Source organism: Drosophila serrata, unplaced genomic scaffold, assembly GCF_035046125.1.
Source record: "Drosophila serrata isolate PLE 108 unplaced genomic scaffold, ASM3504612v1 contig_199, whole genome shotgun sequence".
Taxonomy (NCBI): Eukaryota; Metazoa; Arthropoda; class Insecta; order Diptera; family Drosophilidae; genus Drosophila; species Drosophila serrata.
Window position 1 is genome coordinate 127,711 of NW_028257097.1, and position 25,562 is coordinate 153,272.

Below are 25,562 nucleotides of genomic sequence, written 5' to 3' on the forward strand. Positions count from 1 at the left end.
AAAAGATTGAGGATGTTACCATTTTATGATACTTTGCAATCTTTGATCAAGAAAATGGTTGGCGTTAAGCCGTATAATCCTCGTTCCCTTTGGCCACCCGGTATTAATGCAAAACACTCAATTATTTATGAATTGTTTTTACATATTATAGCTATAGATTAAACTTATTGTTAAAGCAGAAAACTTTCTTGATATTTGAGCCACTGCTTTTGTGAAAGAAAAGAGATCCTGCTAGGGCGTGGTGCAATTATTGAGCCAGGGATAAGAAGGCTAATGTTGCCAGAGAAACAACTAAAGCAGTTAAATTTGAAAGATGCAAATATTGAAAGTATTAAACAAAAACAGGTTAATTTATGGTCTGTTATACTAAATCAATTAAATACAAAAAATTATAAATATAATCATAACGATGAAATTCATATTTAAAAACTAAAAGTAATAACGGTCGCGAGTTGCGATATTTAGTAGTCTTTAAAAGATTATTTGTTATGTTGTTTTTCAGTTGTTTATTTTAGACTTGCAATTGTCGATTGATGTCAGGTAGTGTAGTTGGCTCAATTAAAGCGAAAGGAAGTTCGTGTTTGCTCCTATAATAAGTGGGATTGTGATTGATTAGTTGTCTTGTTCTAAAAAAAAAAAATGAAGCGCTTTGTATTGCTTAGTTGGTCATAAGCGTCGACAATTGTGACACAAAAGTGGTCATAGGCCGTTAATTGGAACGAAAGATAAAACTGATTAGAATATCATTTGCAACCTAAGGACTTAATAGTAAACTTCTTCCCAGTTCGTCTTCACTGAACCGAAAATGAGCAAATCAAGCATGCTCCCCAAACACCCATGCACACACTTCCTTAGGGCCTTAACAGACGAGTGAAGTCAAGTTAAAGCATCTTAATCAATACAGAGCAGGCGACCTAAGATTGGGACTGTTCTAGCACTTGTCAGATGCCCTGTCGCGCTAACTTGAGGTCCATTAATTCTCTAAAAATGGTAAATGTAAGTTTTGGCACGACGTTGCCGGCCATCAGGAGCACTCACGGTTCAGTACGCTATTTATAATTTATGTGAATAAACGATAACGCAATCGAATATCGAAGCTTACATTTAGCTGCAAAAAACTTGCGGTAGTGATGACGTGCCAGTGTGAAAAACAACAGACGAGAGGTACCCGCCAAAGTCCTTGCAAATAATAATTAAAAACAAGAAAGGAAGCTATCTTCGGCACGCCGAAGTTTATATACCCTTGCAGATAGAACTTCGATCACTAATACAATATAAATTATATATATTTATGTTAAAAAAGTGAAGTAATGTCTGCTCTTTCAATTTCAATTCATTCACCTTTGGAAATTATATTCACAGTCTTACATTCAAAGAGTTGCATTTTTCTCCTATATATCCTATATATATATATATAATAATATATGCTTAATATGATAATCGGCACACCTATTTTTAATTTCAATATGTGTGGTGACATTCCAGGCAGATCAAGTGAGTTTAGAAATTCCGTAGGGTAATTAACTGTATCCTCTGCCTCCACAACGGGGTCTATCGACTTATATGTAATTTCGTCAGTTTCTATGCTGGACTGGATTACATGATTGAGCTGGTGTACATCTTTGTTCTTGGCAGCGAGAATCGCTCGTCCACTGAGGCAATCGTGATTCCTATAATTTATTCGGATATCGGGGAACACTTTTTGGATGGGTCCTTCCTTCGATGTAACTAAATTGCAGAAATTCTCGGGCAATACTATTTTTCTCGACGTCTCATTGACTGGCAGCGTTCCGTTCCCCGTGTCCAGTAGCTGTCGTGAGAATACGTCGGCTGAGTCATCGTTCTGTAACTGGACACGCATATTCGTCTTCAACTGTAATGTACGTACATGTTGCCACAAGCATTTATCTCGTCAGCTGGAGTCGATCGGGAAATCACAGGCAACGTTTGCCTGAAATCCCCTGCGAGCAATATTAACGCATTCCCAAATGGTTATACAGCTCCATGCAAATCCCGCAATGATCGATCGAGAGCCTCCAGCGATTTTTTGTGTGCCATTGTGCATTCATCCCAAACAATGAGTTTACTTCTTTGCAATACTTTTCCCAGATGCTCTGGAAATGTTGCACGTAGGAGTCTCGATGATTTGCTTGTTCAACGGCAACTTCAGCTTTGAATGAGCAATCCTCCCACCAGGTAACAATGTCGCAGCGATTCCAGATGAAGCAAGAGCTAAAGCTATGTCCTTAGCTCGAACCGTAGCCAGAATCAATGTAATGAGGAATGTATTCCTCGTTCCTCCTGGAGCATCCAAGCTTCAGCTACCCTTGCCCTGTCGCGTTCATTATTTTGAGAGTGAATCTAATCGATTGCTGCAGAACGCGACTGCCTAACTCTCAATCACTTTCTCTCAAGCCTATCTGCTCGTCTTTCTGCTGATTCCGCGTTGTGCATCTGCATTGCTCTCAGCCGCTCAGTCTCTCGGATGGAGGCCCGTTCTTCATCAGTCATATTCGTAATCTTACGTCTTTTTGCTTCTGTATTGCGAGTATGACGACCCAAACTCGACTTCTTGGGTGGCATGACTTCGTTTCTTACTGAACCTGAACAAAAAAATTTAATTTTAATTTCCAATTTCTTCTTTCAATATGTTTTGAATGTTTGACAGGAAATGCTTCGATTCAGCTGGCTGCCTGTAGTGGGTGCAGCAGTAGGGGCACTGGGAAACGCGAAAAAAAAACTGATATATTCGCAAACGCGGATAAGCTATCAACATCAAAAGTAGACAATAACCGAGCTGGAACCTCAAAGCATGTTGTATAAAAATTTGGGCTTAAACGGTTCAGAACTTTTCAAGTCTATGAAGGAAGTAGACACAAACAGAGCATTATATTTATATAGATAAATTTTATGAAAATCTTTTGAAAACCGAAAATTAATTTCTCGATCGCTCCTATGGCAGCTATATTATTAAAAAATCAGATTTTCAACAAAATTTTAAAAAATATATAAAATGGCTATATCTTAAATTTGATCAGATTCTGTTAAAAACTGAAAATGTTATAATTTTTTTTGTACAAATTTTCTTCATTTAGGAAATATGACTGTAGGGAAACAAAAAAGAGTAATTTTAATATTACTCATTCTGAGCTTGTTTCCAGTCTCAGGACTCAAGACATTGGGATAATAATTTTCATTTGCAAAAGGCTGTTCAAATCTTTTTATTATATTTATTTTTAATGGAGTGTCTTCTTTAATTAAGACACGTATTTCAGCTATAATAAAACATAAATAAAAGCTTGGGCAATTTCGCGACATGCCCAAAAAGCGACAATTCTCCCCAACTAATCTGAAAAACAGAAGTATAAACTTTCAAGATACGAGTGGTAAGGCTCACTTTGAATCCCGAATTAAAGCTCGGCTCGGTTCTTATCCAAATCATATAAACATTCAATGAGCCAATACACTTCGATCCTATAGTGATATCTTTCTGAACCTTACTATGGGTGCTCATTGTCACAAAGTACTTTTATTATACCATTGCAGGGTGTAATAATTTCAGTTTTAACTTTGCAACGCCGTGAAGGAGTCACCTTCTATCATATAAAGTATAAATATTCTTGATCAACATCAACAGCCGAGTCGACTAGCAAACTAGTCTCTCAGTTTTGAAGCTATGTGAATGAAACTTTGCAGTCAGTTTTCTATATACTCTCACTCGTATATGTGTCGGAACGGGCCGGATCGAACGACCTGTCATATAGTTCGATAGGAACGATCAAGAAACTTATAAAAAAATTTTAAAAATTACAGTTTTCAACAGATTTTTATACAAATTTTGAAATTAGACGTTTAATATTATTCTACAATTTTGTGAAAAATTTTATACAAATGTGACTACTATATCATATAGCTTCCAAAGGAATGATCGAGATATTAATACAATTAAAAATTATAACTTTTTCAGGTCTCAACAGATTTTCACCAAACGTATGACATTTATTCTTATTATATTTTATATTATTCTAGAATTTTAATTGTAGTTTGCAAATTTAATTTTTAGATTTTAACGCTCTAATCTTTGTGCTACCGAGCAACAATATCTCTCATACTAAATTTACGACAATATATTGGGTTTCAATCCAGTTCATCTGGAACAGAGGGTCGCAGGAAAAACAGTCTCTTAATGATTTCTTAGGATTTTGAAATGTTCTCAATAGACAAAAAACAACACTGAAGAAAATTCCTACGAATACAAATGGCTTTGCCCCTTTGTATTCGTCACTCAGGAGACGCTGCAAAGTAGATAGTTTTTTATTAGCTTTTTAATTTTATTTAATATCATTTTTAAAGAAATATGCTTATAAATGCAGTACAAGTCATTTGGCTGAATTTAAACATACAAGTACAAACTCCTTATATTTTCTTATGATCTACACAATGATAACTATCCCTAAGACGGCACAAAGGTGGTTGTAACTCATTTACATAACCTCTAAGTAAATAATTATTATATCTCTTGTGTCTTCCTCAGCAAAAATAGTTCCTTAGTTGAAAAAAGTTACAAGACAAAAGGAAATAAACTAACTAAAACGGGGAGAGTTTCCTGATCTGTTTGGCGAGTTTAGCCGTGGATATCCGTATATGTAGGCCTCTGTTAGGGAATCCGAATTATGACTAGGTGAATAGCTTCGCGAATGAGATTTGTCTGTAAAAGTTATAGGAAAAAAGGTTGTGTTTGTGTTCGTATCAAATGTAAGCTTGTTAAAATACACTTACCAAATTTTTCCTCGCGATGCGGTAATCTTTGACAATGCGGCATAGATTTGTTTTTGTGAAATACTGTGGAAGAGTAGAAAATTATAGTAAATTTTGAGTTTGTAACGTATATACAAAACTAGTATTTTCTGTGTAAAATGTATAAAGCCACCCGCTAACCGAGACAGCCACAAAAGAAGTCAAAATATAAGAAAAATTCACTGAAAAAAGATGAAAACCTATGCTGATTGAACAGCGACAAATATAGCTGATGAAAAAACACTATTAAAATTCATATGTACTTTACATATAAAGTGTGGAAAGATCAGAATAAACAATTAAATAAAAACCAAAAATAAAAAAAATTAATTCAAAAAAGTTCATTGTTTACCACCTCTTAGAAACTTTCTATTTTGGGTGTCAGTCATAGAAATAACAATGCAAGGTCAAACAAATCTTTAAGTGCGGCAAATCCTGCCTCCAATGCTAATGATAATAGCTTTTTCTTTCTTTGGGTACTATAGCTTTGCCGCTGCTCAAAAGTTTTTGGTTTTCATGCACGAAATGACTAAAAACTTTAAACTAATACAGAAGGGTAGCGAAGTTTGCTCGTGGCTTGATCACCCTTCTATCAGTTTCAGATTCTCTGCCTAGCCACGACGTTTGTGTGTGACCGGAAAATTATTAATTAAACTTACCCTCGGAGTTGACTTGGGTGACGCCCTGCGTTTGGAAGCATGACATGTACACTGCAATAGATATAGAGAGAAAAATGGTAGTTAAATTTGTAAAAAAGTGAAAAAGTGCAATTAATGAAGACGCAGCTGCTATTATATCTCAATATCATGACTCATTAAACACCACGTTTTGACAAACGTATATTGTAGCGCCAACCATTTCGTTGGATTCTTAATGGGGTCAAAGTGCTTTCAAATTGATAACACACTATCACCAACCAAACCCCGAGGCAAGGCACGCATACATTGAGAAGAGGATAGGAAATACTACATTATACATTATACAACCAAAACAACTTAAAAGGTAAACGTTTTATAAAAATAGGTAAAAAAAACTTTTTAAGTTAAACGGTTTTATGTTAAACATACATTGCAATGTTTAAGATAAATGTACTAAAATCCAAAAAATAATAAAATAGATTCAGTCGTGGGAATTATAAACATATGCATAGACTAGACTAAAATAAAACCGTGGGGCACGTCAAATGTCTACAAATTATCGACTTAATGTGCGATAGAAGAATCGTTTAATTCGTCGTTAGGCAGTTGTCCCGCAGACAGTGAGGAAATTACTTACTATTTTATTGCTCATGGAAATTCCAATAGTTATACACTCCATGTAAATATAGGAGATGTTTTAACTAGTTTAGTACATTTATCTTAAACATTGCAATGTATGTTTAACATAAGACCGTTTAACTTAAAAAGACTTTTACCTATTTTAATTTTCTAGTTTTTAGTTTTTATTTCGCATTCTGTTTAATTCATTTAGTGCTTCATTATTGCAAGGTTTCTTGCCCGTTAGTTTATTGCAGTCCAACTCCTCTATACGTAGTCCCTGCAAAGATCTTACTCTACTAAGAGCCTGAGTCTTGAGGGGAAAACGCTAACGACATATCATTTTTATCCACCCTAATGCCATTCAGTTCTCGGCGCGTTTTAACCTTTCACCTTAACTTGGGTGGTGTACCGCTAACGACGTATCGTATTTAGCCACTCTAACGCCACACAGTCCTCAACATGATACAAAATCTTGACTTGGGTGGTGGATTCAGGCTCGATTAACCAGATACCTAAATTACAGATTCAATTTCTAAATCTAAATCTTATTATTATACGCCATTTAGTGGATGCGCCAATCTTAAATATTGAGGTTGTATAGTGCACTGTATTCTTCTTGTCAAGCCCTTTTATTTGATACCCATATTGGTGGGATTGATAAACAATTAATATCAGCCATTTGGTAGCGGCGGCCATCTTAGATTCCAATTTCGCATAGTACATTGTATTCTACTCGTTGAGACCTTTCATTTGATACCCATGTTGATGGGATTGATAAAACCTAAGTTTCTTGCACGAAAGAGTCCTGAACCCGCCAGCGACAACTCTGACTGCCTTCTTCACCTTATGCCAGGAAGATGATTTTGCCAGAACCTTGATGTATTCAGAAGTACCCTCTTAACCATAATATGCCACAGAGAAACGTGGCAGGGTACAAGGCCAAACCTTCGAATTAGTAGGGATCGATCTGCGAAAGAATTGTTTTACTCATGGTCAACTGTAAGTTGGTCTATCGCGAGTCGGAGCACCTGAAAATCAATTTATTTTGCTGCCACAAAATAAAACATCAAATATTGTTTACAGAGGAGCTCTAACAAAATAAATGTATTTTCTTTTAGGGTTATGACCTCAATAATTGAAAAAAAAAAAAAAAAAATTAAAAAAATATATCAAAAAAAAAGAAAAAAAAAACCCAAAAATATACAAAAAAAAAAAAACACATAAATACAAAAAAAAACATTAAATAATATCTGAATTTAATTATTCTTATTTTTTTTTTTTACTCTTTTTTAGGAGCTCGACGCAAAAAGGGATGAATATGTTTCATATTATTATTATTATTATGAATGTGTTAAAATTGACAAATCTAAATGTAATGTTTAATGCCCGTGCGAAGCCGGGACGGGCCGCTAGTTCAATATAAATCTAAAACATTATTTTGTTATCCTTACGATGTTAGCTAACTGACGCAACTTCACTGTTTAAACATTAAAAACGATTTTGTCGATTTTTTTGATGTTTTGCGGTGTTACCTCCTCATTTGGATGTCCACTGCGTTCTGCATCTTCAGTGTCTCTACGACCATGTTTAAAGTCAGCAAACCAACGTTTTATTGCTTTTTCTGATAGGGCAGAGTCCCCTTAACACTTTTCAAGCCAAGGCTTTCCTTGAATGGTATGTTTTCCCATCAAGAATCAGTGTTATATCAAAACACAAATTTTTTGTTGATCCATTTTTTTGGAAATAAAAAAAGTAGCGTCACTCATAACACAATAACTCACAAACTAAGGAATAGAATATCATGGAATTTTAAGAGCTGTCTTATGAAAGATCGTATTACCTAAAAAAAAAATTAAACTGCAATAAAAAAATCGCGATTTATATGTTTGGCCCGGGACTTTTCAGCCGATGTGTTAATTGTAAGCTAAACATTTCTAAGAAAAAATTGTATGATCTTAATAATTTATGTAATCAAAATAATATACCTCCCAGATACCACAATGAATATAAGTTTGGGACATTCTTCGAAAGTATTAGATTATTTAAATGAAACAGATGAAAACGATGATATTTTGGTTTAATTTTTCATAAAAATATTACAAATATTTTGTATATAATGTATATATAATGTAGTTAATTAATAAAATTTCTAAAAAAAATTTCTTAATAAAATTCTTATTTCGCATAATAAATCAAATTTTATTATCGCATGTCGCAAGGGTATGAAAACAAAATTATCGTACGTAAATATATTTTTATTTTTTCATGAAAGGTTGCCTTAAATGATAAAAATTAGGTTTACATACGTTATTGTAGCTAAAACCACGAAACCTTGAAAAATATTTCCATGATATTCTCATTCCTAAGAGATTAAATCACAAAAAAGCTTGTCCTCTAAAATTGGGTTCTTCAACATACGATACATTAGCGGAAATGAGTCGATATACTCACCTTACGAGCAAATGCGGCTCCTAATAGAGCTTATACAAACATCCAAGCGCATTGTTTTCAGAAAACTATTTGCTGGTAAATAAAAAATATTGCCTGGCATGCTTTACAATCATGGATTTCTGCAACTCGGAGAGTACTGGGGTTTTGCCAAAGGATGTCAATTTCGCAATGCAAATTTGTTTCCCTGGGTGGCCCACAATTTGGGACAGCAAATCCGAGAAAAAATACATATCTAATTGTTTTTGAGGTTGCAAAATCAACCTGTGTTAATAGCTCTTTTTAAAAAACTTCAAAATAACCGATCGACGCTGCACTGTCTTATATACAACAAGAAAGCAAGCTAATATAGCTTGCCGAATATATATATATATAATATAGCTAATAGCCGAAGTTCATATACCCTTGCAGATAGAACTTCTATGACTAGGAATCCATACAATATAAATTATATATATTTATGTTAAAAAAAAAAATAACGAAGTAATACCTGGTTTCAGTTTATTCACCTATACATATTATATTTGCAGCTTTACATTCACTGATTTGCATTTTTCTTCTACATCAAACGATCGTTTGTATGGCACCTATATGATATAGTTGTTCGATTTTCATGAAATTTAAGACTAATATAAAATGATGAAAATCTGTTGAAAACTGAATAAGTTATAATTTTTAATTGAATTAATTTCTCGATCGTTCCTATGGGAGCTATATGATATAGCAGTCCGATTTTCATAAAACTTTACACAAAATTGTAGAGTATAATAAAATGGCTATATCTCAAATTTAATCAAATTCTGTTGAAAACTGAAAATGTTATAATTTTTTTTGTAAAAATTTTCTGATCATTCCTATGCAAGCTATATGATATAGTCGTCCGATCTGGCCCGTTCCGACATATATACAAGTGAGAGTACATAGAAGGCTAACTACAAAGTTTCATTCAGATAGCTTCAAAACTGAGACTAGTTTGCGTAGAAACGGACAGAAGGACAGACGGACATGGCTAGATCGACTCGGCTGTTGATCCTGATCAAGAATATATATACTTTATATGGTCGGAGATGCCTCCTTCACTGCGTTGCAAACTTCTGACTGGAATTATAATACCCTGCAAAGGTATAAAAAGTATGCCAGTTGCTTCGGTGAACTAGCCCCGCAGCTCCACATAAAAGAGAACATCTCAACACCACAAGAGAAGGGCTTAAGACCAAAAAATTCAAACTAATCTGAAAATGGAAAAGCTTGTTCAGAATAAAGGCGTGCTTGACAAACCTTAAGACCCCATCCGCAAAGCAACGACTTCGACCAAATACTGTTAAATACCAAATTGCATAACTACCATGCATTTGAATTGGCACACGCACAAACTTTGCTGGTTCTGCAACAGATTTATAGAATTATATTGAGTGAGAATATGTATACCCGGGTACAGTTGTCGGCTGCCGGCTGGTTCTAGAGCGCTTACTGCGGCTTCTGACTAAAGCCATCGGTCCAGATCTAGGAGCAGTAAAGTGCAAAATTCATATAGCTTAACTCGTTTTATTGTTATAACCGTTTTTGTTTGAAGCATTTGAAACGTCAACCCCCGTTGGAGGTCCGATAATAATTTTCAAGATTGTCATTACTTAACTACGTTTTGCTGAACTTTAATGACGTTAACGTTAAATAAAGTAATAATAAAGGCTACCCCAGGTAAATTTGCCCGTTGATGCTCATCACAACAGCTGGTAGGCACCGAAGTGAAATCACTATGGCTATATGATTTAGAGCCCCATTCTGTTGCTTAATATTATCACATATTGATGTTTGGTGATTCCACTGCAACATCTACATTATTAGGTGACGTAAATTGTACGAACAGCTGATTCGGGTTTGTTTACATTTGAATGAGGGCGGCTTCCACAATAGCGACGTCATTGACGACTTTCTATAGAGACGCTTGGACGATGGTGGCCCAAACGTTCTCAAAAAACTATGCGATTTTTTTAAGGACGCATTAATATACAAGCTTGGAATTTCAGAGCCTCATCTTAAGCAAAAAAAAATTTTTTTTTAATATAGCCTGTGGTCAAAACTTACCCCAGATTGATATGATAACAATCACCGTTGTTGTAAGGATAAAGCCCAAGTTCTCTAATATCCTATACATCAAAGGTCCGCCATACGAACGTCCAGCACATTTTTGAGCCAACATTGTGCTGCCAACAATGGTCACCTGTAAATACAGATAGGAAAATTATTAGTAATTAGTGAATGGTTTGATTTATGAAACAACATATGCATATAAAAAAAGCATGTCATCAGGGAGAACGAAAAATATAACGAAACGAAAAAATAAACTGAACCGGTATTTTATATTTTCTAGATCTTTAGATTTTTTAAAATTTTTGTTTTACTATTTTACTTTACCAATACATTTAGATCAAAGTCAAGAAATGAAAGGTTTTGACGCTACCTAGAATAATAATAATAATACCTAGTTAAAACCACTCAATCCGTTTTACACAAACCTACATATATCTTTGTTTTTCTATTTAGACATATTAAGATCGGCCAGTATTTCAAATCAGCAAAGACCAAAAATGTTGTTTATGTTTCTATACCTGCAGGGTATTAAAATTGTAGTGAGAAGTAATGGAGTCATCTTCGACCCTAAGTATTTATATGTATTCTGGATCAGCATCAACAGATCTAGCCATGTCCGTCTATTATTCTGAATGAAACTTTGCAGTAAGTCCTCTATTCTCTCACTCGTATATAAGAAATGGAATCGGAAACGGATCGGATCGGACGACTATATCATCGGAAATTTTGTAGAAAAAAATTAAAACGTTTAGTTTTTTACAGATTATTATTGAATTTGAGCTATGACCATTTTGTATTATTTCAGAAGTTTAATTTTAAATTTATTGAAATCGGAACTCTATATCACGTAGATGCCATAGCAATTATCGTTAAATGTAAAGGGAAATGTAAAACTGTATTTAGCTTCGACGTTCCGAAGTTTGTTTCCTTTCCAAGGTTTTTTAATTCTTTTTTTTCTGATTTCTAATCAATCGATAATTTTCATTCAGTTAAGCCAGCCGAGTTCCACAAAAAAGTAAAGAACATGTAGCCATTAACAATATGTAAACGTTTTATTTTGTTGTGATTTTTTTGCTTTGTTAGACTTAATATATTTTTGTTTTATTTTAATATATGTTTATTTTTTTTTACGCAATATAAATAATTTAAATAACTTAAGTCAACTAGATTTGCTACTCAAATAGCTCCAGTGGTATTAAAATCACCTATAACTACTTTTCCAAAAGTCTATTGGATACCGACTGGATGGCGGAAAGGTTTTTCCAACAATGTACCGTGATTGCTCCAATATCAAATCAACAGCAGCACCCCCTTGCCTCACTGGACTACTTTGTAAATATCAGAATGCAATTTAATAAGCTTCATGCATTCAGATAGAAATAACTTGTTTTTTTAGAGCGGAAAAACTAGAAGTCGTAGGAGGCAATATGGTATAAATTTACCTAGAAGCACTTATTGCTAAAATATGGCTATTTGCCTTTTCCTGTTGCAAAGACGAAAAGTTAGCAATTCTTTTTAAGAATTGTTTATAATAGGGACACAAAAAAAAATTGATTGCGATTTAATAAGGTAACTACGTCCTCAAAGATCCGTAAAAGAAATTACTCCGTCGTTGGTGAGAGCGCAGTAAGTATCAAGTGTATACCCTTATTAAAAAAAAAAAATCACTTTTTTTAACACTTACCTCAATGCTCTGCTCCGTTTCTGGTGATGTGACCACTACATAAAAGTGTTGATCGAATGGAAAATCTTCAAAAAATCGTATACGATATTTGCTGATACCATGTCCATGCTCGATAAAGTCAACAGCAAAATATGTGGAGTCGGATGGTTTGACCTGTATTAATATAACAAATTGTTATCGTAATTGTTTATGCATGAGTAAATTAAATGTTGACATTTTTATAATAAATGTATTAAATGTAAAAAAATGAAATCCTAGAGTTTAAAAACAATAATAGATATTTAAATAGAATGCTAACTGGATTAATTAGTACTTAAGTTAAATTATATATATTAAGAGTATAATGAACTTGGCATAAATCTATTGACGTTAAAGAGTATTCTAATATTCTAATATTAGAACAACTGGCCAAGGAAGTCTGGGCTGTACAGGAGATTATGCTTGCCGCCCCTAAATCAGATCCCCAAGTCAATCATCCCCTCTGACTCAACTCCACACTAAAGATTTTGAGACTTTGAAACCGCAGGACCATGGCTGTGTACAAACCACAAAAATGTGACCGAAGGCAAGCTTAGCCGAAAAGGCAAATTACACAGCATATTTTAAATGGCCACAATAATTAGAGTTTCAAAGATACAGCTAATACTTTACTGAAAGCAAGTAATGCAAAGCTAAAACATTGAATTTGCACAAAAGCTAATGTGGACCAAGTAATGTGAAAGTGATGCTGGTGTGCAGCATCCTTACATTGTCTTGGTGGTTCTAATACCACCAATCTAAGAATTTTAGTCAGAAGTTTGCAACGCAGTGAAGGAGTGACCTACGACCATATAAAGTATATATATTCTTATCAGCATAAACAGCCGAGTCGATCTAGCCATGTCTGTCTGCCCGTCTGTCAGTTTCTACGCAAACTAGTCTCTCAGTTTTGAAGCTATCTAAATAAAATTTTGTAGTTAGTCTTCTATATACTATATACTATATACTATATATGTCGGAACAGACTATATACATAGCTGCCATAAGACTGATCGAAAACCTTGTACAAAAAAAATTAACTTACCATGCTTTGTTTTTTTATTTTCTTTTCATAAAATATGGCAATGTTCATCACAAATAAAGACTCCATCAACCTACCTGAACCCTGTGCAGCGCCTTGTCCAGACCACTGATGTGCAATTCCTGTGGCTTCAAGTCGGTTACTCGCAACGATTCGGGTGTCACTTTAATACCTGGTACTAATTTTAAAGACATCGTGTCCGTAATTCCACTTGGCATTGCCGCCTGTTCGTCAAAGAGGGAAACAATGAGTGAGTATAGTGCTTGCTAAACAAAAACGGAAAAAGACCCACCTCCATCTCTAGGTAGACTTCGTTGGTTTTTACAATTGCCAACAACTCTGTGAATGTGGAAAGTAGTTCCAGTTTACATATATATTGACCAGCGACAACATCAAATGCGGCGTTCACTTTATAAAGCTTCAGTAATTGGCGTCCGAGAACTTCTTTTGCAATGAGGCGACAACTGAAAACATTGACGGGCACCTTTTCCAGTTGGTTTGCGCATTTGGAGGTATTCTGGGCGAACTGTTGATCGGAAAAGCAGACTTATAAGGTGGACAGCCGAATTTCAAATCAGACTTACCAGGTTGCTGTACTTGTCGGACTGCACATGATTACGGAGGACCAGCTGTCCCCGGTACTCTGGTCCGCTAAATATGTCCAAGGACTTGGTAAACAGGATCTATAAACGAATTTGGGTAAAGTGCTGAACTAGAGGTAGGTAGAAGCAGAGACTCACCGCATCAGATTCTCGAATTTCCATTTCATATTTTACGAATCCACCCTGATTGGACTCTTCTCCGCTGGTGATGATAACTTTCTCGCCTATCTTGTGTCGATGGTTTAGCACGCGGGCAATACCTGAAACAGAGATACAAAATAAAATAAGTGAGGAGTTTGCGTCTTTCTCTTGTGGTTGAAGCGAGTTCAATTCTGAAGCTATCAGCAACATATATTATTACAGCCTTCTTAATTGTAACCAAAAAATGTTTAAGTTGAATGAGCAAATATATTTTTGTGAACAGCAGACTCAGTTGCCTCCGAATAAAGGATTGTGTAGTTTCTAATTCTGTAAGAAGACATCCGATTTTTTCGCATGTGATTTTCCTATCGCCTAAATATCGAAATATCTAATAGTTAGATATGTAAAGCAAAGTGCACAATCACCGAATTATTTTTAACTGGAATGGAAGTTAACTTCGGCACGCCGAAGTTTATTTACCCTTGCAAATATAACTTCGATCACTGGGAATTAATACTATATAAATTATTTATATATTTATGTTAAAAAAATTCAGCTTTGACATTGACATTCATAGATTTGCATTTTCCCCTATATCTAACGATCGTTTGTAATGGCAGCTATATGATATAGTAGTCCGATTTTTATAAAATTTTCAGCCAATAAGTAGTATACTATAAAACGACTAAATTTTGATGAAAATCTATTAAAAACTGGAAATGTTACAAATTTTGTTCTAAGATTTTTCCGATCGTTCCTATGGAAGCTATATGATATAGTCAACCTATCCGGCCCGCTCCGACTTATATACGAGTAAGAGTATATAAAAGACTAACTGCAAAGTTTCTGCGAAATAGCTTCAAAACAGAGGAACATGTTTGCATAGAAACAGACAGACGAATATGGCTAGATCGATTCGGCTGTTGATGCTGATCAAGAATATATATATTTTATATGGTCGGAGATGACTCCTTCACTGCGTTGCAAACTTCTGACTGAAATTATAGGACCCTACAAGGGTATATCAACCTGGCTATATCGACTTTTCTGAAAATAAATACGCCTTTTACTTGAGTGCTGCTCAAAAAATGTTAACCGGGAGAAAACATACAAGGTACTTACCTAAATGTTTATCAATTGTCACAATTTGCTCATGAGAACTGCTCCAAATCGATGACAACGCCAGAGGTGAATCGAAGCAAATTATGTCACCCACTGAGAACATAGTCTATTGGTAGGTAAAGGTGAAGGAAACGCGATCACATTCATCGAGTTATTGTGTAGTAAGAAATACAAGAAAATAAATATTTAAGATTGCAATTTTGAAAGCATAGCCAGCCCTACTAACCTTGGTTGGGTATATTTGCTCTGAATCGACCACAGCCAGCTTGATATAGTCCTCTGCATACTTTACTCCCGTCGGGTCCCTCAGACGAATAGCAATGACATTGTTTGTTTCTCGCTGCAGGTTGAGCTATATGGGAGGGTTTGGAAAACATTAGTTTCTTAGCAACATATACACCATAATACGTTTCTCTGTCTTTACTTATGATTTCACTTCCCTCTTCCGAAAGCTTCTTTGAGAGTCCGTTCATAATTACCAATAAAAACAAGATCGAAATGCTTCTTTTGGCAAAGAAAACTTCATGCCTGCATTTTGATTACATTTATGCAAAGCCTTATTATTTTACATAGTGTTTTAATTCATAACAAAGTCTGATCACGTGCTAATAATTTGCAGTAATAGGCGGTAGTGGCCACGGCAACCAGATTTTAGTCTCAGAGACATACCCAAATCTAGTTACCTAGTAAAACGGAAGTTTCTTCGTTCTTAGTTGGCCCCGAGTTTTAAAAAGAGGCATTATAATAACAAGATCTGTAAAACCCATACATTTGAATATACAGTCGAGTCCCGATAATTCGTACCCCGCTAAATCGAAAATCGCGATAATTCGTAAAAAATTCTGTCCCCTTGAAAAAAACTCGTTAATTCGTAAAAATTCCATACATTTTGGTCCCCTCGTTAATTCGTATTATTTGGCGCAACGCAAAGAATATTGAATCTCTTATAAATCGTAATTTTGTTTCGTAACCTCTTATAAATCGTAATGCAATGCGAAATTTTTTGTAGGTTAGATTTTGCAGACAGCTATTATTTTAAGGCTTGAATTTTTGTTTTTTTATAATTTAATGTTCCTGCTTAATTGTTTAATTTTTTTTATTCTAATTTTATGTTATTGTTTAATTTTTCTTTAATTTGAAAAACGTACAAATGAATATACATACTTATAATGTTTGTTTGATTTTAATAAACAAATGTAAAAACCCCGGTTATTCGACTCTTTCATTTTTGAGCCCCGTTAAATAGAAATCTCGATAAATCGAATTCCCGTCTAATTCGTAAAAAAAGTGATTCCCTTGCCATTTCGAATTATCGGGACTCGACTGTATATTCATATATAACTAATTTGCGCCTCACTCGCTAGCATAAAGTTAAAAGCGTAAAAATCTAAAAATATTTAAGGCTTACATCGGCAAGTAAACAAATATCAAGCAAGTGCTTATAGATCTAGAATGACTAAAAATACGTCTGGAGATATAAAGTTGTCGATCGCATCTGAATGTGTTCAAAAGTATCTGCTCTAAGGCACAGAAGACAAGCGTGGAGCAAACATAAAATCTTATGGCGGTACTCATTTTGTTATTTTAAGGACATGCATGTACTTTATTAATACCTGTTATATATGTAAAGACTGAAGCAAATGGTGAAATGAAAAGAAATTTAACACTTACAGCAATTGTTAAGTTATTGCCAATCTGAGCATCGACCACGTCCTTGGTAGCAAATTCGTAGCGCACATCATTACCATTATCTTCGACGTTGTAGGAGAACTCGTTGCCTAAATTGTCGTGAAGCGATACCTTAAACATGAAATTCATGCCCCGTGGAATATAGTGCACGGCCTTTTTGAACTTAATATGAGGCATAAGTGTCACCAAAATATATTGAATATTTTTGACTTCGATGCCGATGGGCAGCGTTTGATCCACCGTTTTGGCCTAGAAGAAATGGAATTAAATAAAATATTAAATTCCTTTTTAATCCTTTTTAACCCGTATGTACTCACAATTATCAGATCCCGACCAAGGGTGTCCTTTGTTTGCACAATACCATCTCTCGTTACGCTGACAATGCCACTATTCTGTCCATCCAGCGTAAAGACTGCGTCATCCATATTTGTTTTCAGCTGAAGTGTGCTCTTCGGCGCTGCCAAAATGGAATCCATTTTTATTGGTTTTGGAGCGAGCAGATCCAATGTTTTGAAAACTGTAGTTCACAAATTTTATTTACAGTCGTTGTGATGTTAAGAGTTTTTAGCCAGATTGAGGACTTTTTAGTTACCAATAAGCTCCACGCTAGCTGTTGGCAGCTTGGTCCCGTCCGCCAAACTCATGGTCACCGTGATTGTGACCTTGCCGGGATTTAATGCGCGTACTCGAACAGAAATTAAATCCTCACTTTGATACTCGATGCCTGGAGTCGAAATGGTTTAAATAATACATTTTAAATTTAGTCTGATTTATAAAACAACAACAACAATGAAGGCAAAATAAAAGTACCAGCCGAATAAACAAATTAACAAATTATGTCAAATCTTGCCATCAATGAGCAATGCATATTGGAGCCAACATAAATGTAGATTTTGCTGAAGTTAAATATAAGCATATATGTACTCAATTTTCTTTTAAATTGCAGAACGAATACTCTTGTAGTCCGCGATTGGATTATTGGATCAAATAAATAGTTTCAAGTCCAGTGAAAAAGAGCATGGAAGATAAACATTTGTGTTAGAACACAGAACTTTTGCCGATTTTTATACCCTTGCAGGGTATTATAATTTCAGTCAGAAGTTTGCAACGCAGTGAAGAAGGCCTCCGACCATATAAAGTACATATATCCTTGATCAGGATCAACAACCGAGTCGATCTAGCCATGTCAGTTAGTAAGCTATCTGAATGAAACTTTGTAGTTAGTCTTCTATATACTCTCACTCGTATATATGTCGGAACAGGCCGGATCAGACGACTATATCATAAAGCTGCCAAAAAATTTTTACAAAGAAAATTATAACATTTTCAGTTTTCAACAGAATTCAAGAATTCAAGATTTAAGATATAGCCATTTCATATTATTCTAAAATTCTGTGTAAAATGTTATGAAAATCGGACTAATATATCATATAGCTCCTATAGAAACGATTGAGAAATTAATTCAATTAAAAATTATTACTTTTCCAGTTTTCAACAGATTTTCATCAAATTTGCGATATATAGCCATTTATATTAGGCTTAAATTTTATGTCGAATTTTATGAAAATCGGACGACTATATCATATAGGTGCCATACAAACGATCTTTAGATGTGGAGGAAAAATGCAAATCTGTGAATGTAAAACCCAAAATATAATATGTAAAGGTGAATAAAATGAAAGCAGGTATTACTTCATTATTTTTTTACATAAATATATATAATTTATATTGTATGGATACCTAGTCATCGAAGTTCTATCTGCAAGGGTTTATAAACTTTGGCGTGCCGAAGTTAGCTTCCTTTCTTGTTCTAGGCTTGATTCACTAAATCGACAAAAAATAACTTATTTCGACACGCCCAAGTTTGTATACCCTTGCATATTGCAATTGGATACTTAATAATTAATACTATATAAATTATATATATTTATATTATTAAACAAAGTAAGTAATACATTGGCCTATTCGTATTATATTTAAAATTTTTCAATAAAAGTTTAAGATTTACTGTTTTACATTTTCCACTAAATTTAACAACCATTTCTATGACAACTATATATATAATATAAAATTTTTTTTTAAATGAATGCCCAAATTTTGAAGTATTAAAAAGGGACCCGAGTAGATGAAAATATTTTATAAAACATGGAAGTTAGCTCGATCGTTCCTAGGCAAATATATGATAGTGTCCGAATTTCATGTAATTAAAGCCGAAATTCTAGATTAATACATGTCTGTATCTATGAAAATATCTTTAAAACTAAAAATGTTATCACTTTCATCTTAAAAATTTTCGATTATTTCTATGTCATTCGTCCGATCCGGTCCGTTCGGACTTATATAGTAGTGAGTGTATGTAGAAGACTAATTGCAAAGTTTCATTCAGATAGCTGACATACTAGTTTGCATAGAAAAGGACAGACGGAGTGATAGACGCACAAGGCCAGATTGATTCGACTGTTGATACAGATTAGGAATAAATATACTGTATGAGGTAGATAATTTGTCCTTCACTGCGCTGAAAACTTCCAAATAAAATAAAATAAATTATAATTCTTTGCAAGGGTATAAAAACCATTAAACCGCGTTTAACTTGAACATTTTAACTTTAAATTTGAACATAAATAATAATAATTATTATTAAATTAAAAAGATTTTCCGCTTACTTTAATATAAGAGAAAATAAATCATAAAATGTGGTCGGATTCTTTATTATATGCTGATGGTACTGAGTAGACGATCGATTTAATAACTTTGTATGTTCCGTATCTGTTCCTGCTTTAAAACTTAGCCAAGCAGGCTCATCGAAGAACATTTCGCGATTAATATCCGGGCACTTGGTGGACACAGAGAAATGGTCTAAACTCTCTTACGTCGTATCTGTGCACGTTGAGATAACTACTATAAATACATAAAAGTTAGCTCACCTGCTGCAGTGAAGACGTTGAATATCTCTACTATTTCTGGATTGCTTACACTCCAGAAAATCTTTGTATTCTTTAACGTTCCCAGCACCATAGGAGAAAGATCAGGCAGGCCCCAGAGTGTGGCGGGCATTACAGCGGCGCTGCGAATACGGACCAGCGGAGTGCGTATCTGGACTAATTTCAGAGCAACCACGCGTAGTTCAACCGTGTCCTGGGAGATCACTTCTTCTATTCCGGTTACTGGGTTTCTTAGCATACACTTTCCGACAATTCGGCTGGATCCTAACCGGTGGGCAGTCACAATAGCTGAGTTAATGGCTGCAAACAAGATTCAATTAAGATATACCCTTTGGATTAGCAATAAATTAAATCCGGACTAACTTGCAACTTGTTCTTTCTCCACGCTGTAGACCATGTTGGTATTGGGCTGCGGCCCGCCCTGGTAGAAGATTTGAATGCTGCTGCCCACAACGAGTGTTGAGTCGCGGGGAAAGATTCGGATCGGCGCAAAAACTTGAACGTTAAGCGGCTCGCTAGACACCTGTAGAGCACCTTTACCAGACTGAAAGACAACTTTGGTCTCTCCAACGATGTTGCCAACCAAAGTATAGCGGATCTCACCGGGTCCTAGGTTTTCTTGATCGCCCAACCGCACGCTCAGTACACTCTGGTCGAAGACCACTTCAGATAGATCGTAATCACCAAGTCTGTTGTGGTCGATGAGCAGGAGATTATCGTTGGTGTCTATTAGTCGAACGATCCCTTCAATGCGAGCTGTGCGCTCAAGTCGGTCCATGCTGGTGACTTGGATAGCCCCTAAGCCCACTACTGAAATGGAAAGGTGACTGGGTTCAGTTGTCAAACAGCTGTCGATTAATTCTAGGTGGACGTGCCCAAGACGTAAAGGCGTCAGGGCCAATACGCGAGCCTTTTCATCAAATTCCACCTGCACAATTCCAGATTCAGATAGTTTCAGTTGCAAGTAACCGCTGCCCTGGACAATGGATATGCGTTCGATGTGGCCTGGAGCCAGATATATACTGACGTGGTCCTTCGGCAGTAAAGTGCTGTTCACAGTATGGAACCTCACTTCATTCTCGATTAGAGGAGTGCTCATCGATCCTGTTTTGGACTGTAATGAATGGATTAGAAAGGATTGTCGTAATGTTTCATATAATACAACGCACGTTATGCACTCCGAACGCGGGATGCTCCGCATAGATATCTTGCTGTCTAAGTAGCTTATCGTTGTAATTGGCGACAGTGCCTTTGATGCGGAAGTTAGGCGCCACTTCGCTGAGCGTCAGGATGAGAACGTCACGGCTGGGCAGGCTTACACCGTGATGGACTTCCAACTCTGCGATTTGGCGGTGGGACATTTTATGGTCAGGGTAAAGCTCTTCTCCTGCGCCGAACTCCCAGTCTAGCCAAAGAGAGCTGATGTTCATAAGTCTCCGATTTGACGAGTCCTCTACCTCTATCTCGATTTCAAACTTGTTTTCACGGTCCTTCAAATACAGCAGCGCGGAGCTTTGCTCCAAGGGACAAGATTCACGGAGCTTTTGTCGAGCGTAAAGCTTCAGAAATCGAGGTGGAACGCAATGAACCTTTATAGTCAATTCCGATCGGTAGGCGACAAAGCTGGACTTGGCTAGGATGTTATGCACACGGTAAGAAAAATCGGTTTCTCCAAGCTCGCGGCATAGTACGGTAAAAGCACTGATCGCGTTTTGAGTGTTAAACTGAATTTCAGAAACCTTGACAACCTTACTATCGAAATCCGTGGCCTTCGAGAGCTCTGCCTCCAATGTAAAAATTCGCTGTGGTCCGTTTACAAACATAACATTACGGGATGACCCCACTGGTAGCACAACCTCGTTCTCGTGGGGATTCAGTATACTCATTGGCTCAAATACGTAAAGGTCGACAGTGTCGTCAAGAACTTTGTCTTGAAAACTGTACCAAACTCGCAACGATGAACTGCCAACGGCGGTAGCTCGCAACTTCAACACATGACATGCGTCTTGGACGGGCTCTACCAGCTCCCCGTTAGTCTCTTGCTGCAGAATGTGATGGGTGAAGTCCAGCTGAAAGTTAAGGTTGTCGCAGCTCGTGTATGGCACGTCGGAGTTGTTCATCCGCGCATAAACTGCTACGTGCAAGTAAATAAAATCCCTAAGAGAGGTCTCAAAATTATAACGCTTTATCTGGAGGTGTTTGGGGGACAGGAAGAAAACTTTTGCCAGGCGAGAAATCTTTTGGTTTTTAGCCAGGGCCACTTTGACTGTTGTATGGGCAGCCATGGTATTACCATCCTCGAGTAACTCATGCGCTACGAAGGGAGGGCGAACGTCACGGATTTCCGTAGTGGCCAAGCCTTGACCATCTACACGCAGCATCTGCGGGTGGCCGGAGAACCATACGTAATTGCTGTCGCCTCCAGTAGCGTGGAACTGTAGGCTCATCGACTTTATGCTATTCGGATCGTAAGGCAGCACTGCCTTAGACGGCGTCAGCTGAAGTTCCTTAAAGATCTGAAGTTCGGCTTGCACAGATAGCTGTAAATAAAAGAATTAAGAAGTTTTTTTAATTACATTTGTATATGTAATATTAATAATATAACGTTCTTCATTCGGATGTTATATAAAAACAAGAAAGGAAGCTAACTTCGACCAGCTTAAGTTATATACCCTTGCAGATTGAAATCGATCAATGGGAAACTAGTACGTTATAAATTATATATATTTATGTTTAAAAACGAAGTAATGCCTGCTTTCATTTCATACCTTTACATACAGACTATGTTTACAGTTTGACAATTACAGTTTCGCATTTTCCTCTATAGCTAACGATTTTTATACCCTTGCTGGGTATTATAATTTCAGTCAGAAGTTTGCAACGCAGTGAAGGAGGCACCTCCGACTATAGAAAGTATATAGTCCGTCCGACTATAGAAAGTAAATGTCCGTCTGTCCGTTTCTACGCAAACAAGTCTCTCAGTTTTAAAGCTATCTGATTGAAACTTTGTAGTTAGTATTATATATACTCTCACTCGTATATATGTCGGAACGGGCCGGATCGGACGACTATATAGCTGCCATAGGAATGATCGGAAAATTAAAAAAAAAAAAATTTGAACATTTTCAGTTTTCAACATAATTTAATCAAATTTGAAATATAGCCATTTCATATTATTCTACAATTTTATGAAAATCTGACTATTATATTATAAAGCTCCCATAGGAACGATCGAGAAATTAATTCAATTAAAAATTATAACATTTTCAGTTTTCAAAAGATTTTCATCAAATTTAAGATATAGCCATTTCATATATATTATTCTACAATTTTGTGTAACATTTTATGAAAATCGGACAACTATGTGTATCAAATAGCTCCCATAGGAACGATCGAGAAATTAATGGAATTAAAAATTATAAAGTTTTCAGTTTTCAGCAGATTTTCATCAAATTGGAGATATAGCCATTTTTATCAGTTCTGCAAGGGTATAAAAAACACATCTAAATAAAAATGGAAACCTTTTACGGATTTTAGAAGTTTGAACATACAAAATCTAACCAAGAAAATTTTAGTCGCTCGACATGCGACGAAAACCATCTGCGCTGTTCCATTCAGATAGCTAACAAACAGAGATTAATTCGCATTGAATGGATGGATGGACTTGGCTAGATTGTCTTGATCACTGATGCTTTTGAAAACAAAATATAAGGGATCAGAGTTTCCATTAAGTCTTCTGGTTAGAGTTTGCCTGCAACGGTATAACTGACAATTGCACCATAACTCGACGAATTTCTAATATTTTGTTCTTTACTTCGTTCCTCTTATTTTGAACACATCAATAATAAAAAATGTTCAATGTTTTAATAATCTTACAAATACACGTGTTCCTAGAACGTATTTCTATATTATATCACTTGTTATTTATATTATCGCATTGTCAATGAAAATACTTCATTACTTTCCTTGCAGATCAGATATTAGTTTCTATGATAATTTTTGAACTGGATTGCAAACTTATGACTAAAGTTAAAATACACGGCAAGGTTATAAACATAGTATCACACTTACGTCCATATATGAACCATAGACCTGGGTGACACCCTCCTTCTTGGCCACTCCGGAGAGGTGGCTACCGTTGCGCGTCCGCTGTGTGATTGAGAACAAGGAATTATCTAGTTCTGAACTAATAGAGTAGCGAGTGCCCAGCGTTATCTTCTGTCCGTCAGCAGCAAACAAGTCCAAAGCCACGTCGTGATACTCCCCTTGCACAGTGACCCAGTTAAGGTGGGGAAGTAGACTGATACCCAATCTGTGTGGCTCAGCCACAGTCAGCAGAGCACTGGGAGGTTTGGTAGCTTGGTCCGTATTTGCCATATTGCGATCGCGCAAGAATACTTGGGTGCGACCCATCGTTGATCCCGTGGCACTGTTGCCGTCCAAGTACGCCACATTAGTATTCTCGACCTCCAAGTAGTACTGCTTACTGTCAATTGCATGCAATCGGTCCATTTTCAGTTGCAAGATGCGGAACGTGACTGAATCACCTGCCATGATGGTCACCTCGGAGGGCTCTATAATAATGTTAGCCAGTACGCTGATCTGGACCTCGATGGGTTGCACGTGACTGTACTCGGACTGGGGCATGACGATGGTCACCTTAGCGGTACCCGTATTAATGCCCTCCAACAGGACCATATACCCCTTGGTGCCTTTAGCCTCAAAGTTTTTTAAGGCGGGTGGGACTGTGTGGTAAGGGCTGTTCGTGAAGGATAAATAGCGCATTGCGGCAGGCTTATTAGTTCCAGATTCCGATATTTTCCAGTCAAACTCAATGCCTTCCAAAGTGAAAAACTCATTGCCCTGATCGTCAAAGGCGTGAACCTCGAACATGGCGGGCGCCTCCTCCAGGTACAACTGCCGGGTAGCTGTACGCACGTTGAGTCTGGAAATTGCGTCCACAATCACTTCCGAACGCAGAGTCTCTCCCGTCTGCACCTCTTCGGCAAAGATAATTGCAGTGTTCCGGCGCCGGTCGTGGGTCCGGACTGTTATCACTGCCTGAGATGCACACTCGCTGAAGCCTAGGTAAACCGGCATCACAGAAATCAGGTCCTGCCGCGAAGATGTCCTGTGATGTAATTTTAATACAGCGAACCAGCAAATTGATGGCTTTATTTACTTACCACTTGTAGCAGTTTGATTCGTCGACTTCCAGGGTGAAGTTAATAGCCTTATCTTCAAAAACAGGCAGCAAGACCCGGGGGTGGTTAATCCTCGCTGCATTTTCACCTCTGTTAGTCGCGAAATATAATAAAACCAAACATATAACTTTAGCACCCATTTCGATGGAAAACGAAACACGCTGCTAGTGACGAAAACAATATCGATAGGTAAAAACCGGCTAGAGGTGGAGGTTGGTCGATATCACCATCGATAGCTTTGAATTTCTTAGCTGTAAACAGATGGAGCTAATTCCCTCGAATAATTCTTTGTTTAGACTGAGCACAACAACTTGAGCTCTTAACATGTACTATAGAGAAATAGGTAGTTGTGCTGAACGAGTATAATCACTTATCATGATGCAAGAATTTATTCATCATGATCAGAATAAAAGGAGCGTAATAAATTTACGCTGCCTTTCAGCGATACTGATGGATTATAAAGACGGTTATTATATAAATAACAATAGGAAAAAGGGAAAATAAATATAAATTATTACTC

The 25,562-nt window shown here is 36.3% G+C and overlaps 1 protein-coding gene and 1 non-coding gene across 2 annotated transcripts; both read right to left on the bottom strand.

The window, feature by feature from the left end:
• Nucleotides 1-4,310: 4,310 nt before the first annotated feature.
• Gp210 (nucleoporin 210) lies at nt 4,311-25,233 on the bottom strand. Its single transcript, XM_020959440.2, has 19 exons — nt 25,025-25,233; nt 23,910-24,969; nt 21,008-22,378; nt 20,202-20,952; nt 19,821-20,138; nt 17,486-17,617; nt 17,211-17,410; nt 16,876-17,142; nt 15,431-15,556; nt 15,205-15,310; nt 14,080-14,201; nt 13,924-14,022; nt 13,632-13,865; nt 13,417-13,563; nt 12,280-12,432; nt 10,590-10,725; nt 5,457-5,507; nt 4,780-4,842; nt 4,311-4,708 (listed from the first exon to the last, which is right to left on the bottom strand). Exons 1-19 carry the CDS (start codon nt 25,180-25,182, stop codon nt 4,584-4,586), a joined length of 5,619 nt encoding a protein of 1,872 aa, XP_020815099.2. The 5' UTR covers nt 25,183-25,233; the 3' UTR covers nt 4,311-4,583.
• On the bottom strand, nt 19,646-19,785 carry LOC147644290 (small Cajal body-specific RNA PsiU2-35.45). Its single transcript, XR_015270843.1, has one exon.
• Nucleotides 25,234-25,562: the final 329 nt, after the last annotated feature.